The 15,281-nt window shown below is 45.5% G+C and overlaps 1 protein-coding gene across 1 annotated transcript; it reads right to left on the reverse strand.

Moving 5' to 3' along the window:
* Positions 1-3,560: 3,560 nt before the first annotated feature.
* Positions 3,561-4,890, reverse strand: LOC142216924 (hemoglobin subunit beta-2-like). The gene is made up of 3 exons (XM_075285037.1): positions 4,781-4,890; positions 4,497-4,710; positions 3,561-3,828 (listed from the first exon to the last, which is right to left on the reverse strand). The coding sequence occupies exons 1-3, from the start codon at positions 4,870-4,872 to the stop codon at positions 3,697-3,699; spliced, it is 438 nt and encodes a 145-aa protein (XP_075141138.1). The 5' UTR covers positions 4,873-4,890; the 3' UTR covers positions 3,561-3,696.
* Positions 4,891-15,281: the final 10,391 nt, after the last annotated feature.

Consider the following 15,281-nt stretch of genomic DNA (forward strand, 5'->3'; position numbering starts at 1 on the left):
ATTTATATAGCACCATTAATTTCATGGTGCTTTACATTTGGGGGTTACATACAATACACAGAATATACAGGTAGATATAATACTAACAATGACCGACTGGCACGGTGGGGTAGAGGGCCCTGCCCGCAAGGGCTTACAATCTATGAGGGAAGGGGGGTAGAGACAGAAGGAGAGGGGGAGACTGTACAGATGGTGGTGCGGTGATAGTGTTATTGGAGGTTGTAGGCCTTCCTGAATAGGTGAGTCTTCAGGGCCTTCTTGAAGCCTGTGATTGTGGGGATCAGTCTTATGTGTCTTGGTAAGGAGTTCCAGACTATGGGGGATGCACGGGAGAAATCTTGGAGACGGTTGTGTGAGGAGCGGATGAGAGCAGAGCGGAGTAGGAGGTCATTGGAGGATCTGAGGTTACGTGTAGGCAGGTAGCGGGAGATTAGTTCAGAGATATATGGAGGGGACAGGTTGTGGATGGCTTTGTATGATAACGTTAGTAGCTTAAACTCAATTCGCTGGGCTATAGGTAGTCAGTGGAGGGACTGGCAGAGGGGAGAGGCCGATGAAGATGGGGGGGGGGGGGGGGTGAGGTGAATTAAAAGAGCAGTTTAAGGTGGACTGGAGGGGGGTGAGGGTGTTTGCTGGGAGTCCATGGAGAATGGTGTTGTAATAATCTAGACGGGAGATTATGACGGCCTGGACGAGAATCTTGGTGGCTTCAGGGGTGAGGAAGGAGCGGATTTGATGGATGTTCTTGAGTTGGAGGCGGCAGGAAGTGTTCAGGGTTTGAAAGTGTGAAGGATAGGTCAGAGTCCAGGGTTACCCCCAAGGCATCGGGTCTGTGGGACAGGGGTAATTGTGGTTCTGTTAACTTTGATGACTGCCCTTCCTATCAGATTTGCAGTTATAACTGCATTTCCCGACCCTCCTATGGTGGAAGTCGATACTGAATGGGCCTAACACATTAAGGGAATTCTTTTATATCTCCCTATATTATAAAAATGAATTTCTGTCTGTCTGTCTGTCTGTCTGTGCTCTAATGCGAACCAAACGACTGGACCGATCTTCACCAAATTTGGTACAGAGACACTTCAGGTATCCGGGAAGGTTTAAGACAAGACTCCAACTCGCTCGGACGTACCGTTGCTGAGATACAGCATTCCAAACACAGTGCCCCCCCTTAGCCAATACAAACCTGCAAGACTTTCACTCATATTCCAACTGCAATACACACGGTCACTCCACATACACAATACAACACTGATATCCAAACTAAGATACACGCATCACAGGATTAGATACACAGATCAGCACACAGTACCACATGTTAGAGGATTAGATACACGGGTCTGCACACAGTCCCACAGACCAGAGGATTAAATACGCACTTCTGCACACAGTTCCACACACTGAAGGATTAGATAAGTGCATCTGCACACGGTTCCACATGCCGAAGGATTAGATACAGGCGTCTACACACAGTTCCACACTCCAGAGGATTAGATACGCACGTCTGCACAGAGTACCACATGCCGTAGGATTAGCTACACATGTCTACACACAGTTCCACACTCCAGAGGATTAGATACGCGCGTCTACACACAGTACCACATGCCATAGGATTACATACACGCGTCTGCACACAGTACCACACAGGGGAGGATTAGATACACGTGTCTTCACACAGTTGTACACGCCATAGGATTAGATACACGCGTCTGCACACAGTACCACATGCCGTAGGATTAGATACGCGCCTCTTCACACAATACCACACAGGGGAGGATTAGATACACGTGTCTTCACACAGTTGTACACGCCATAGGATTAGATACACGCGTCTGCACACAGTACCATATGCCGTAGGATTAGATACGCACCTCTTCACACAATACCACACAGGGGAGGATTAGATACACGTGTCTTCACACAGTTGTACACGCCATAGGATTAGATATGCGCGTCTACACACAGTTCCACACTCCAGAGGATTAGATACGCGCGTCTGCACACAGTTGTACACGCCATAGGATTAGATACACGCGTCTGCACACAGTACCACATGCCGTAGAATTAGATACACAGATCAGCACACAGTACCACATGCCGTAGAATTAGATACACGGGTCTGCACACAGTCCCACACACCAGAGGATTAAATACGCACTTCTGCACACAGTTCCACACACTGAAGGATTTGATACGTGTGTCTGCACACGGTTCCACATGCCGAAGGATTAGATACAGGCGTCTACACACAGTTCCACACTCCAGAGGATTAGATACGCGCATCTGCACGTATTTGTACACGCCATAGGATTAGATACACACGTCTGCACAGAGTACCACAGGCCTTAGGATTAGATACACGCGTCTACACACAGTTCCACACTCCAGAGGATTAGATACGCGCGCCTGCACACAGTTGTACACGCCATAGGATTAGATACACGCGTCTGCACACAGTACCACATGCAGTAGGATTAGATACGCGCGTCTACACATAGTTCCACACGCCGAAGGATTAGATACGCGCCTCTTCACACAATACCACACAGGGGAGGATTAGATACGTGTGTGTGCACACAGTACCACACTTTGGAGGATTAGATACATGCCTCTGCACACAGTACCACATGCCATAGGATTAGATACGCGCGTCTGCACACAATACCACATGCCGGGGGATTGGATACGCGCGTCTACACACAGTTCCACACGCCGAAGGATTAGATACGCGCGTCTGCACACAGTACCACATGCCGGGGGATTGGATACGCGCGTCTACACACAGTTCCACACGCCGTAGGATTAGATACGCGCGTCTGCACACGTTCCACATGCCGAAGGATTAGATACGCGCATCTACACATAGTTACATACGCCGAAGGATTAGATACGCGCCTCTTCACACAATACCACACAGGAGAGGATTAGATACATGTGTGTGCATACAGTACCACACTTTGGAGGATTAGATACATGCCTCTGCAAACAGTACCACAAGTCAGAGAATTAGATACGCGTCTCCGCACACAGTACCACACGGGGGAGGATTAGATACACGCGTCTGCACACAGTACCACACGGGGGAGGATTAGATATGCGCATCTACACACACTACCACATGCTATAGGATTAGATACGCGCGTCTGCACACAGTACCACATGCATGGGGGATTGGATACGCGCGTCTACACACAGTTCCACACGCTGTAGGATTAGATACGCGCCTCTTCACACAATACCACACGGGAGGATTAGATACACGTGTCTTCACACAGTTGTACACGCCATAGGATTAGATACTTGCATCTAAACACAGTACTACATGGGGAAGGATTAGATACAGCTTTACTCCAGGTATCCATAACAACTGATCACAGGTTTTTCACTGACATTCAAAATGAGATACACATAATCACATGACGCTTATGGACATACACACAAACCACATACAAAATACACCAATGCAAAATTGGACAATTCTTATGGGGCCACTACACAAATATAAAATGTAATATACCCGTGCGAAGCCGGGTCCTCCCTCTAGTTATATTAATAAAAGTTATGTTTTAGTTTCCTATTTTTACTCAGTGATTTTGTTCTGGACTTGGAACTACCCCACAGTGACTCATATAGTCTTGCTGGTTCTGCCTGTTGGTTAACTTGTAGCTTGAAACTCCTTAGAGGTGGTTGTAGTGTTCATTCAGTAGTATTCTTTCTAAGAGCATCAGACATCGCAGTGACTGCCTTCTTAAAGATGGCATGTACCTCAGGAGTGAATTGCTTCGGGTGGTTACGAGCCAAGACAATAATTAACACCTCTCCGAAACGCTGAAAGAGAAAGAAATAGCCATAAATATTATTATTAAATGTACCAGTCATGTGTCACTTATTTACCATGTGTAAAGGGTGTTTGTTGAATATTTTATAATATACTTTATTAACCTATTTTATTTTATTTTAGTAAAAATAAGACTCTAAAGTTCACTACAGCAACGCTCTAAGTTCACATCAAGCTCACAATACCAACTTTTGGAACAATTTTTGGTAGAACTGGGAATTTTTACAGTCAGTTTAGCTGGAGTCTGTATTGGCTTAATTTGTACCAAAATAAATTTATCTCATATAGATCATCTTTTCTATTCTGAGATTTTACTGCACTTTCTATGCCACCCACTCACTGGAGTGAGATTGCGACAAGTATTGCAACGGTTTAAAAATGTGCAGGTGATAAATCTGCAGTGCGAACAGCTAGACAGAATTCTGGAGGTTTTTATGGGTGAGATTTAGAAGCACTATTCTAGATGGCGTAAAACCAGAGACACAGTTATGTATAGTGACCCTCTTCTATGTCTACAATTGTGCATTTTGGCAATACACAATTCTTCCTGGCAACCCTTATATACAATGTTGCTAGGTATAACTTTAGAGCTTTTACCAAATTGTAGTTATATAGAGATCAGTTTATCCATCATAGGAAAAATCTATTCAGTAATTACCTTAAAGTTAGTAAGATCCACGTTCAACGACTCAAAGTCGTACTTGCTCAGTTTGGCATTGAGATTATTTATATTTTTCAGAGCTGCTCCAACAGAACCCATTATCTTTTCACCATGATCTATGACCTTGGCATTGTGGCGAATTGCATCATTAGAGCTGAGGTCACCAAGAGTAGTGAATTGTCCCTTGATTGTGGGGTTGGTAATGAGAAATCTGGTGAGAAATATAAGAGTTAAAGACCATTCAAAAAGTTATACAATGTAATGCATATAGAAATATGAACCTGGTAAGAAATTCTCCTCCAATGATCTTCAAGTCTACTTTCCCCCAGAAATCATACATGATGTTGATCTCCTCATCTGTCAAGCAGACCATGATGAATATTTGGGGTTTCTGTGCTGAGCTTCAGAAGAAAGAACCTGATACTTTTCTTCACCCAGTCCCTGACTTTAAATAGTATTGGTACATCCCCATCCCTCGGCTGTACTATTCAGCTATTGGCTGCTATGAGACATGCCTGTCTATGCTCACCCTCCTCCTCTACTGCTGTACTGACCAACCCATAGGATTAGTTCACACATATTTAGATTAGAATATGTATTTTATGTTAAAAACAAATGCCTGACAATTGAATAAAATTACAATATATGCTATAATAGTTTACAGTGGTCCCTTGACTTTTGCGGGGGATACGTTCCAAGGCAGCCTGCAAAAGTCAAATTTCCGCGAAGTGGAGATGCAGTGTTTAATCTCATGTTAGGGGATGTCCTGCAATACTGTTCATATCCAAAATAGTCTACGTACAGTACAGTACAGTATATGAAATGATATGGGTACTCACCATTGAAGAAGATACACAAAACTTTTCTGATGATATTGATGAGCGGCCGCGGGAAAACCCGTGGTGTTCAAAAAAACAACGGAGTATCCTTCCATTAATATTAAAACCTGTGGTATAGCCCTATAATCTGCACAAATACATAATATGTGTCTATATAACTGTATATAATTTTGTTTAGATGCATAAAAAAGCTCTTTGTGTATTTTTTCTTTTCAAAGAACTGTAGAGAATAGAAATTCTTTAATGGCTGCTTTTATTTATTTAAAGATAGATATTAACCTGATAAAGACTGCCTGCATTTTTTATCACCACCCTACTATTATGGCAGATGAAGGTACCTGAGTCTCTGCTTTCATGGTCTTTCTCTGATCACATCCATTTTGTTATTTTTGACCCCCTCATATGCCTTCTGCCCCCCACCCTTTGTTATGTTTATTGATGCAGGCCAGCTCCCATGCGGTGAGATCCTGGGATAGTCCTGATACTGTTACAGCTTGGAACCTTATGAAGGGTTCCAGGTCTGCCATAGCTATATAATGACTTGTGGCAGACTTCAACAGTTATGTAGTGATTTACCCATAGACTGCAATGCATGTGTATTGCAATCTATGGGTAGAGATGGTTGAACGTCTCAAGATTAGTTTTGCTTCAGGTATGGTGGGTTTGGGACCAAGATTAGTTTCGGGACTAACAACCAAACCTTAAATTGTCTTAAAACACAGAGTAGAATATTCTAAGGCTTAATTCACATGCGTTTTTTTGGACCTGATTTTGACACGGGAATCTGCCTCAGAATCCGGTCCAAAAAACACCTCCTTTGGCCTGATGCAACTGTCACGGAATTCCAACAGTCTCGGCATTCCGCTCTGGATTAGGCACAAATGAATGAGCCTAGTCGGGAGGCAGTGTCGTGCCACGGACATCCACGACTGATTCAGTCGTGGCAAAAAAGGATAGCTTGCTTCTTTTTTTCCACGATCGGGAAGAAACCACTCATGGAAAAAGGAAGTGAATGGCTCCCATTGAAGTTATCCTTGTATGAGAACAAATTCCACACGAACATTGATTTGGTAGAGTGACAATTTACATAATATCAAGAAAAATTTTGGGTAGCATGCCTGGGCTTCCAATATGGATCATCATAACTGAGGCAGCAGTAAGCCAGCAACTTCTTGTTCTGCTGGTTATCCTTATACACTGTGCTTGTCTGTGGTTTTATGCTTGCAGTAATAGTTCACCGTATACTGATGCTCAAACAGACACTCCAGAATGTACAACACTGCCACTCAATGTGTGCTTCACCTTCCACCCATTTTAAAAAGCAGGAAAAAGTCACCCCTTCATAGATCAAATTCTTATTGGTGATGGTTACAGGTGCTGCAGTAATATCTCAGATACTTCAAAGGGATACAGGTTTAGTACCCACAACTGCAGTTATTAAGAATATGGTGAGTGAGTAGCGCAGCACCTGGAATTTAAACAATACTGGGACAGTATTATATGCTGCCCAGTGGCCCCCACATGGCATTATATGCTGCGCAGTAGCCCCCACATGGCATTATATGCTGTGCAGTAGCCCCCACATGGCATTATATGCTGTGCAGTAGCCCCCACATGGCATTATATGCTGTGTAGTGGCCCCCACGTGGCATTATATGCTGCACAGTGGCCCCCACATGGCATTATATGCTGCGCAGTGGCCCCCACATGGCATTATATGCTGTGCAGTAGCCCCCACATGGCATTATATGCTGTGCAGTGGCCCCCGCATGGCATTATATGATCCACAGTGGACCCCACACATTGTTATATGCTCACAGTGGCCCCACATGGCATATGCTGCGCAGTGGCCCCCACATGGCATTATATGCTGTGCAGTGGCCCCCACATGGCATTATATGCTGTGCAGTGGCCCCCACATGGCATTACATGCTGTGCAGTGGCCCCCACATGGCATTACATGCTGTGCAGTGGCCTCCACATGACATTACATGCTGCGTAGTGGCCCCCACATGGCATTATATGCTGTGCAGTGGCCCCCACATGGCATTATATGCTGTGCAGTGGCCCCCACATGGCATTATATGCTGCGCAGTGGCCTCCACATGACATTATATGCTGTGTAGTGGCCCCCACGTGGCATTATATGCTGTGCAGTGGCCCCCACATGACATTATATGCTGCGCAGTGGCCCCCACATGGCATTCTATGCTGCACAGTGGCCCCCACATGGCATTATATGCTGCGCAGTGGCCTCCACATGACATTATATGCTGTGTAGTGGCCCCCACTTGGCATTATATGTTGTGCAGTGGCCCCCACATGGCATTATATGCTGCGCAGTAGCCCCCACATGGCATTATATGCTGTGTAGTGGCCCCCACATGGCATTATATGCTGCACAGTGGCCTCCACATGACATTATATGCTTCGCAGTGGCCCCCACATGGCATTATATGCTGCACAGTGGCCCCACATGACATTATATGCTTCGCAGTGGCCCCCACATTGCATTATATGCTTCGCAGTGGCCTCCACATGACATTATATGCTGTGTAGTGGCCCCCACATGGCATTATATGCTGCACAGTGGCCTCCACATGACATTATATGCTTCGCAGTGGCCCCCACATGGCATTATATGCTGCACAGTGGCCCCCACATGGTTATATGCTGCGCAGTGGCCCCCACATGACATTATATGCTTCGCAGTGGCCTCCACATGGCATTATATGCTCACAGTGGCCCCAACACTATATTATATGCTCAAAGTGGCCCCGGCACAGTTTTATATGCTCACAGTCACTTGAGGTGGTCATGACATTGGTAGCAACTGATCAGGCAGGTCAGGGACCATGATGTAAAGCAGCAAGGATCAGACCAAAAGCAGAGTGTGAATACATTCCTAGGTCAGGGCTGACAGCACGTGTGCGATACACAGGAACAGGCCAGTTCAGAAACGAGGTTCATGAGTGAGTGCTGCCCATGATCAGTGAAAAAGTAAAGAATGCTCTACTTTTTGACAGATCAAAAACATGGCTCCGTTTCCATAGACCCGTCCTTTCCAATGAAAGTCAATAAGTCCATTCATAAAAAAAATGCCAAAGGAATGCCAATTGAGATGCAGACTCAAGAATTAGTGTGTTCGCGTGACACAAGAATCTTGCTCTGGCAGGGTGTAGCTGATGACCGCTGGCATTACATATATTAAGCTACATATATTACATGTGACAATTTATGGATAAATAATACATTCATAGAATTTTCTCTTCTCTTTCTTATTAGGGTTGCAAAACAAAGGTGCACAGATACAATTACAAACCTACTTTTTGATGTACAAGGCTAAAAGCTTATATTTTAGTGTGTAAGGGAAAGATCCAACCAATTCTACATTACTAAACTGTACGGTACCGTAAACCACAAAACTATGGGAGTTCTAAAGCTGCTGGTTTTCACTTGCTTGGGTTGTATTCGCACTGTTGGATAGGGTGGTATTATTATAAGTAGATTTGCTTTGATTATTATTTAGTTTGTATATGTGTATTAGGGTTTTTTTCTTGGCATGTTTCATTATATGCCCAGACGTGTATCAGATTGTTGGTTTATTTATGTATGGTCAGATTCTTATTCTTATTTATGAATTTTTAAATATTCTTAATATATTTATGAGTGTACTTTGTATATATTTATGGTGTACATCGTTTTACTTGCAATGATTGGGCCCCAGCGGTTTCTGACGTCATTCGTGACGCTCTAAGACCAGAAGAGGCCGGAAGTCCCGCATTGGAGCCAGCAAAGGCAAGTAACACTGTTTATGATTAGAGATGAGCGAACACTAAAATGTCCGAGGTTTGAAATCCGATTCGAACAGCCGCACACTGTTCGACTGTTCGAACGGATTTCGAACCCCATTATAGTCTATGGGGGGAAATGCTCGTTTCAGGGGTACGCAAAATTTGATAACATCATACTTACCAAGTCCACGAGTAACGGTCGGGCTGGATTCTGCTTGATGTCTTCTCCCGGCGCAGGGTCCCCGCGTCTTCTTCCGGGTGGAATTCACTCTACCTAGGCATCTGGCCTAGGCAGAGCCGACTGCGCATGCGTGGGCCAGATGCCTAGGCAGAGTGACGCAGCACGGGGACGCAGCACGGAGAAGACTTCGGAAAGGTAAGAGAAGAACCAGCGTTGATTGGCAGAATGTATAGCATTCTGCCAATCAATGCTGGTTCTGTATCGCACCTTAAACTTCGAACAGCTAGTAGTGTTCGATCGAGTACGAGTACTTCGAATACCGTAGTATTCGATCGAATACCTACTCGATCGAACACTACTCGCTCATCTCTATTTATGATGTTTGCCACCTCCTCTAGGCTTCAGATTATTATACTCTGAGGTCTGAAGAGACCCCAGAGTATAATGGCAGTTTCGTTTAGGACCTGTGTTGTCTGAAGTTCACGTGATGAGTCTTGCAAAATTCGCTGAACACTTACTGTCAGTGCTGACTGGGAGCCTATGCTCTGAAGGTATAGAACCGGGGCCACTAGGATGCACTCTGCAGCAATAGCTAGAGCCAGGGCCAGGCCTCAGGGCAGGTAGCATGCTGGTCCAGCGGGCCATAACCCACCAGGATTTTTCCAGGTGATATACATGGTCACCCCTGCGTTCTTGGGAGCAGTCAATATGCCATAAGACAGCCAAGGGCCAACAGCAGCACTCAATCTATCACCAGAGGTGCAGCAATACCTCAGGATAAGAGTTACATAACACTGGTCGTCAGGGATGATTTCATATACCTTCAAAAATGTCGTACCTGCAGAAATCCTCAGAGGCACAGTTACATATCTGGCCCTGGGAGGGTGAATTTGGGACAGTGAGTTAGTCAATTTGGCATATGTGGGTGTGGGGTATATCAAAGGCATAGATGGCTTGGTCTATTAGGCGTTCACTTGGTCTATTCGGGGAGTCCGTTGAAGACCCCCCCCCCCCCAAACGGAATACCGAATGCACTAAAAAGCGGTTAGCTAAGAAATCACACGGATCCCATAGACTAGAATAAGTCAGTTTTCCTTGCGGTTTCTGGGAAAATCATGTGTGGAGAAAAGTGCTGCTGCTGAGATGCTATCAGTACTAGAATATACTGGGCTTTGCTGTGATTGTAGACTGTGACCTCTGATGCTCAAAACATTGACGCAGTGGGCCTTGACAGACCCCTGCCCATAGTTTATGCTTCATGTATTGAGGGTGGTATGCACCTTTCCCCACATGCACATCAAGTAGGGACAACTTTCCTTGAAAAATGGCGGCTAGGTATTCTCCTTGGAGATTGCATCGCTAGTAACTTGGCCAGGTGGAAGTTAAACTTGCAGACCAGCCGAATGACTGGGTGCAGATTGCAAAAGCACATCACAAGAGGATAATAATATAAAGTGGTGATTCCCACCATATTCTTGTTGTGGAATGGATGTGGCCTGCCTGCAAAGACGATCATGTGGAGAAGGAATGGAATAGTCATGGTCACTTGGTGCTGCAGCTAATTCAACTTTGCCATATAAACTGGTGATGCCATTTCACGGAGAGACTTAGTTCCTACCCAGCACATCCATGGCTTATTACCTGTTAGTAGATCTTTCACCTTGCCATCAATTTGTCATTTGGTAAACTACAAAAAAAAAATCCTATACAGAAGATGACCGCATGTAGCTGTTACGCCAAAACTAAAAACATGTCTGCCAGTGCTAAAACCACTACCCAAATGTTAGAAAATTGCTGGAACAGCAATTCCCCAGTAGCTGCTGGAAACTCTGGGAAAGGGGCACAAGAGACAGTGAGCCCTGGTCTGAAACCCCCACTGTCCCTTCCTGCTTGCCGATCCTATCCTAGGTAATAGGCGACAACTGGATGACAAAACCCTTCCTAAATACGTGACACACAAAACATGGACAAGACAGACACCAACAAGGGAGGTCAGCTAGCCAGGGGTCAGTAACAGTCAAGCAATGCAGTGTCAAAATGGAAATCCAAAAGAGTAGTCTATAGGGAATGCCAAAGGTCAAGAATCAGAATACAGGAATAAACAGCGAGAGAAAAGCCAGCATGCACAAGGCAATAGCAAGCCCCAATGTGAAGGTGAACCAAGAAAAAATAGGGAGGAAGAACCCGCCCTGGAGTTGATAGATTGATAGGCTGTTGAGTCGCCCCAGCTCGGCCTATGTAGATTCACGGTGCGAGCAGGCCCGACACCGGGGGCGGCAGCGCCTTGAAAAAGGGGAGTTTTAAGCAAAAATGGATTAAAGAAAAATAAAAGTTTGTTGTGACGCCAGTTGGGGTTTCGGCTTGAGGTGAAGCCGGGCACTGTAGATAGGGCCTCTGGGAATAGGTGGTGATGCAGTGCCAGATGTTATACCCTCCCCAACCAGGGCAGGTCCCAGGGCCAGATGATATAGGTGAGGAAGGGATGATTTCCAGGAGGAGTAACAGAGGATCGATGAAAGAATACAGTCCAGACAGGGGTTAACCAAACACTTACAGTTTACTTCTGTAGTCAGCAGGAGATAACAGATGTTACAGGAGGTTTCACCTTGCTTCAGTATAGTGAGATGCCAGTCTTCCCTTTTACCACCAGTATGATTCAGCCTTCCATTGCTGCTCAAACTCTCTAATAGATTTCCTCTGGTCCTGGGTTCCAGGAGCTCAAAGGTTAATTACAACTGGGTAGATCCCCCTTCTGGACAGCAGGTAACGCGAGTTCTTTGGGATGCTGGATGCAGACACTCACCCCAACTCTGTATGTTACTGAGCCTCCAGGAATACTGCATTCACTAGGCCTGGGTCCAGTGAGTCTCTCAATATTCTAAGTGTTTCACACACTAGTTAGGAATTGATGGTCCTATAACTGCAGCTCCGTGCCTGTGAGGTCTCATCTCACCTCTGCAGGTCTCCGGCCTCCTGTGCTATCACATCATGAGGCTGCAGCATACCCTGCACCTCAACACACCTGCTCCTCTCTCCTACACCCTCTGAACTGGAACTGAAAAAGAGAGAGACCCTCTTCCAGTCTGTAGCTCCACCCCTTTTCTTAAAGAGATAATGGCTGTGGAACTTTGTGTATGCTAACAGGTTGCCTGGATCTCACTATACCTTCACAGTACACAGTGTAGATCACATAAGATGACATTTGTAGTGACCCACTCTGTGGGGCGCTACATTCCCCCCTTGTTAAAAGTAGCACGTCTTGGGCTACCCTTCCGATGAACTAAGAAGAGGGTTGGTAGACGGTAACATGAACACCATAGTGTTTGAAGAACATTACATACAAGTGTAAACTTCATATGTAAGTAAATTCCCTAAGGAGAAAAGTGCAACTTATTTAAGACCATTTTAAACTGTCACAAAAATGTTCAAGGAAACACAATTTCTGTAACAGTCTCTGGTTGTGTATTCCTTACAACCCAGCAACATTCACGGTTGCTTTCCTTGCGGATTACAGCCCCAAACCGCTTAGTCCACCTCCTTAACTCCGAGTGCAGCTGCGGAGTATTTTGGAACATTCAAAATTCTTCACTGCACAGGCTGTTTTGATGGCTCCTATCCGACAGGCCGCCATATTTGAAACATCCCCCAACCCCCGGGAGCGTTGGTGCACCTGCATAAATTGCATTCCATGCACTTGAAGAGGTTGGTAGGCAAATGGAAGTTTTAAAAGTTTCAGTACCACAAGAAAGTTATTGTGGTAGGAACCCTGAAAAACTAAACATGTTAAACACTGGCACAGTTCCTTTAGTCCATTCTCTCTTGGTAATGCCATGCTCAGGAGAGTAAGTATTAATGCACAGTTCATATTTCTGACTCACCTACTAGTGCAATCCGTTAGGGAGCCGGCACTGCAATTAAACCTTTAACGTTGCATAAACTCAATTCAACATATACAAATATAACTCAACTATCTGCAAACACATTGGGTTAGGACGCCTTTACTGACTGTCCCTGTAACGTATGGGGAGTTGCCCCTGTGTATTGCGCTGAGATCTACGCAGAAATGGGATTCCTGACAATCTTCTCCTACTCACTGGAGTCATCAGGGGAACGATAGGCATACTTTCACTAGGAATCGGGCTTACTGGAATTTGCACTGGTACATCATCAGGAACTGGGATTGGCTGTTCTTGAGGATCTGCTATCTCATGAGAGGATGCTTGTGGGAACAGCATTACTGGTACTACTAAAGCACCTTCAATTTGTGGCCAAGAGCTAGGAAATGGCCCAAGTATGGTCTGAACTTCTGTCATAGGGTATAGGTCAAACAGACTACTCAGCTTTTCTTTAAAGTCTCTGAGGCTATGGGACTCGCCTGTATACTGGGGCAGCCAGGATGCACCTGGAATGTATGGCATTGTTAGCGGTAATATAGGTGCCATAGTTACTTGGTTGTGACCACGGTTAGAGTCTATGGGGGATTCAGAGGGGCCTGGGGCTGGAGATGAGGATCTACTTGCTTGAGACATCACCCCCCCCTTGTTAACCCCAGCAAGGCCACACTCACCGCACTTGATACTGTGAAGCGTTGATCCGGATGGATGGATGGATTGAGGATTTATCACTGCAGTTGAGGATGATGCAATCTGTATCTTTCATTGCTCCTTGCACAGGCATGTCACATGTTCTGCACTCAGCATGGCTTGCAAGAAAAAGACACCAACCCTGCAGCTCAATGTAACATGAATCATGCAACTGCTGTTCATTGCTATTTTGGAAAGCAGGGAAAATTTTGAAAAATGCAAGTCTTTTTGAACAAAAATAAAAGTTTTGCGCACTTTCGCTATCCTGTTCGTGACGCCAAAAAAGGTAAGTCGCCCCAGCTCGGCCTATGTAGATTCACGGTGCGAGCAGGCCCGACACCGGGGGCGGCAGCGCCTTGAAAAAGGGGAGTTTTAAGCAAAAATGGATTAAAGAAAAATAAAAGTTTGTTGTGACGCCAGTTGGGGTTTCGGCTTGAGGTGAAGCCGGGCACTGTAGATAGGGCCTCTGGGAATAGGTGGTGATGCAGTGCCAGATGTTATACCCTCCCCAACAAGGGCAGGTCCCAGGGCCAGATGATATAGGTGAGAAAGGGATGATTTCCAGGAGGAGTAACAGAGGATTGATTAAAGAATACAGTCCAGACAGGGGTTAACCAAACACTTACAGTTTACTTCTGTAGTCAGCAAGAGATACCAGATGTTACAGGAGGATTCACCTTGCTTCAGTATAGTGAGATGCCAGTCTTCCCTTTTACCACTAGTATGATTCAGCCTTCCATTGCTGCTCAAACTCTCTAATAGATTTCCTCTGGTCCTGGGTTCCAGGAGCTCAGAAGTTAAGTACAACTGGGTAGATCCCCCTTCTGGACAGCAGGTAACGCGAGTTCTTTGGGATGCTGGATACACTCACCCCAACTCTGTATGTTACTGAGCCTCCAGGAATACTGCATTCACTAGGCCTGGGTCCAGTGAGTCTCTCAATATTCTAAGTGTTTCACACACTAGTTAGGAATTGATGGTCCTATAACTGCAGCTCCGTGCCTGTGAGGTCTCATCTCACCTCTGCAGGTCTCCGGCCTCCTGTGCTATCACACCATGAGGCTGCAGCATACCCTGCACCTCAACACACCTGCTCCTCTCTCCTACACACTCCTGCACCCTCTGAACTGGAACTGAAAAAGAGAGAGACCCTCTTCCAGTCTGTAGCTCCACCCCTTTTCTTAAAGAGATAATGGCTGTGGAACTTTGTGTGTGCTAACAGGTTGACTGGATCTCACTATACCTTCACAGTACACAGTATAGATCACATAAGATGACATTTGTAGTGACCCACTCTGTGGGGCGCTACACTGTCAATCACACGGAAAGACTAGAATTAACCACTTAATGAACAGAGGCAAACAAGGGCAGAAGACGGGTGTGGT

The sequence above is a fragment of the Leptodactylus fuscus genome, chromosome 8 (genome assembly GCF_031893055.1).
Source record: "Leptodactylus fuscus isolate aLepFus1 chromosome 8, aLepFus1.hap2, whole genome shotgun sequence".
Taxonomy (NCBI): Eukaryota; Metazoa; Chordata; class Amphibia; order Anura; family Leptodactylidae; genus Leptodactylus; species Leptodactylus fuscus.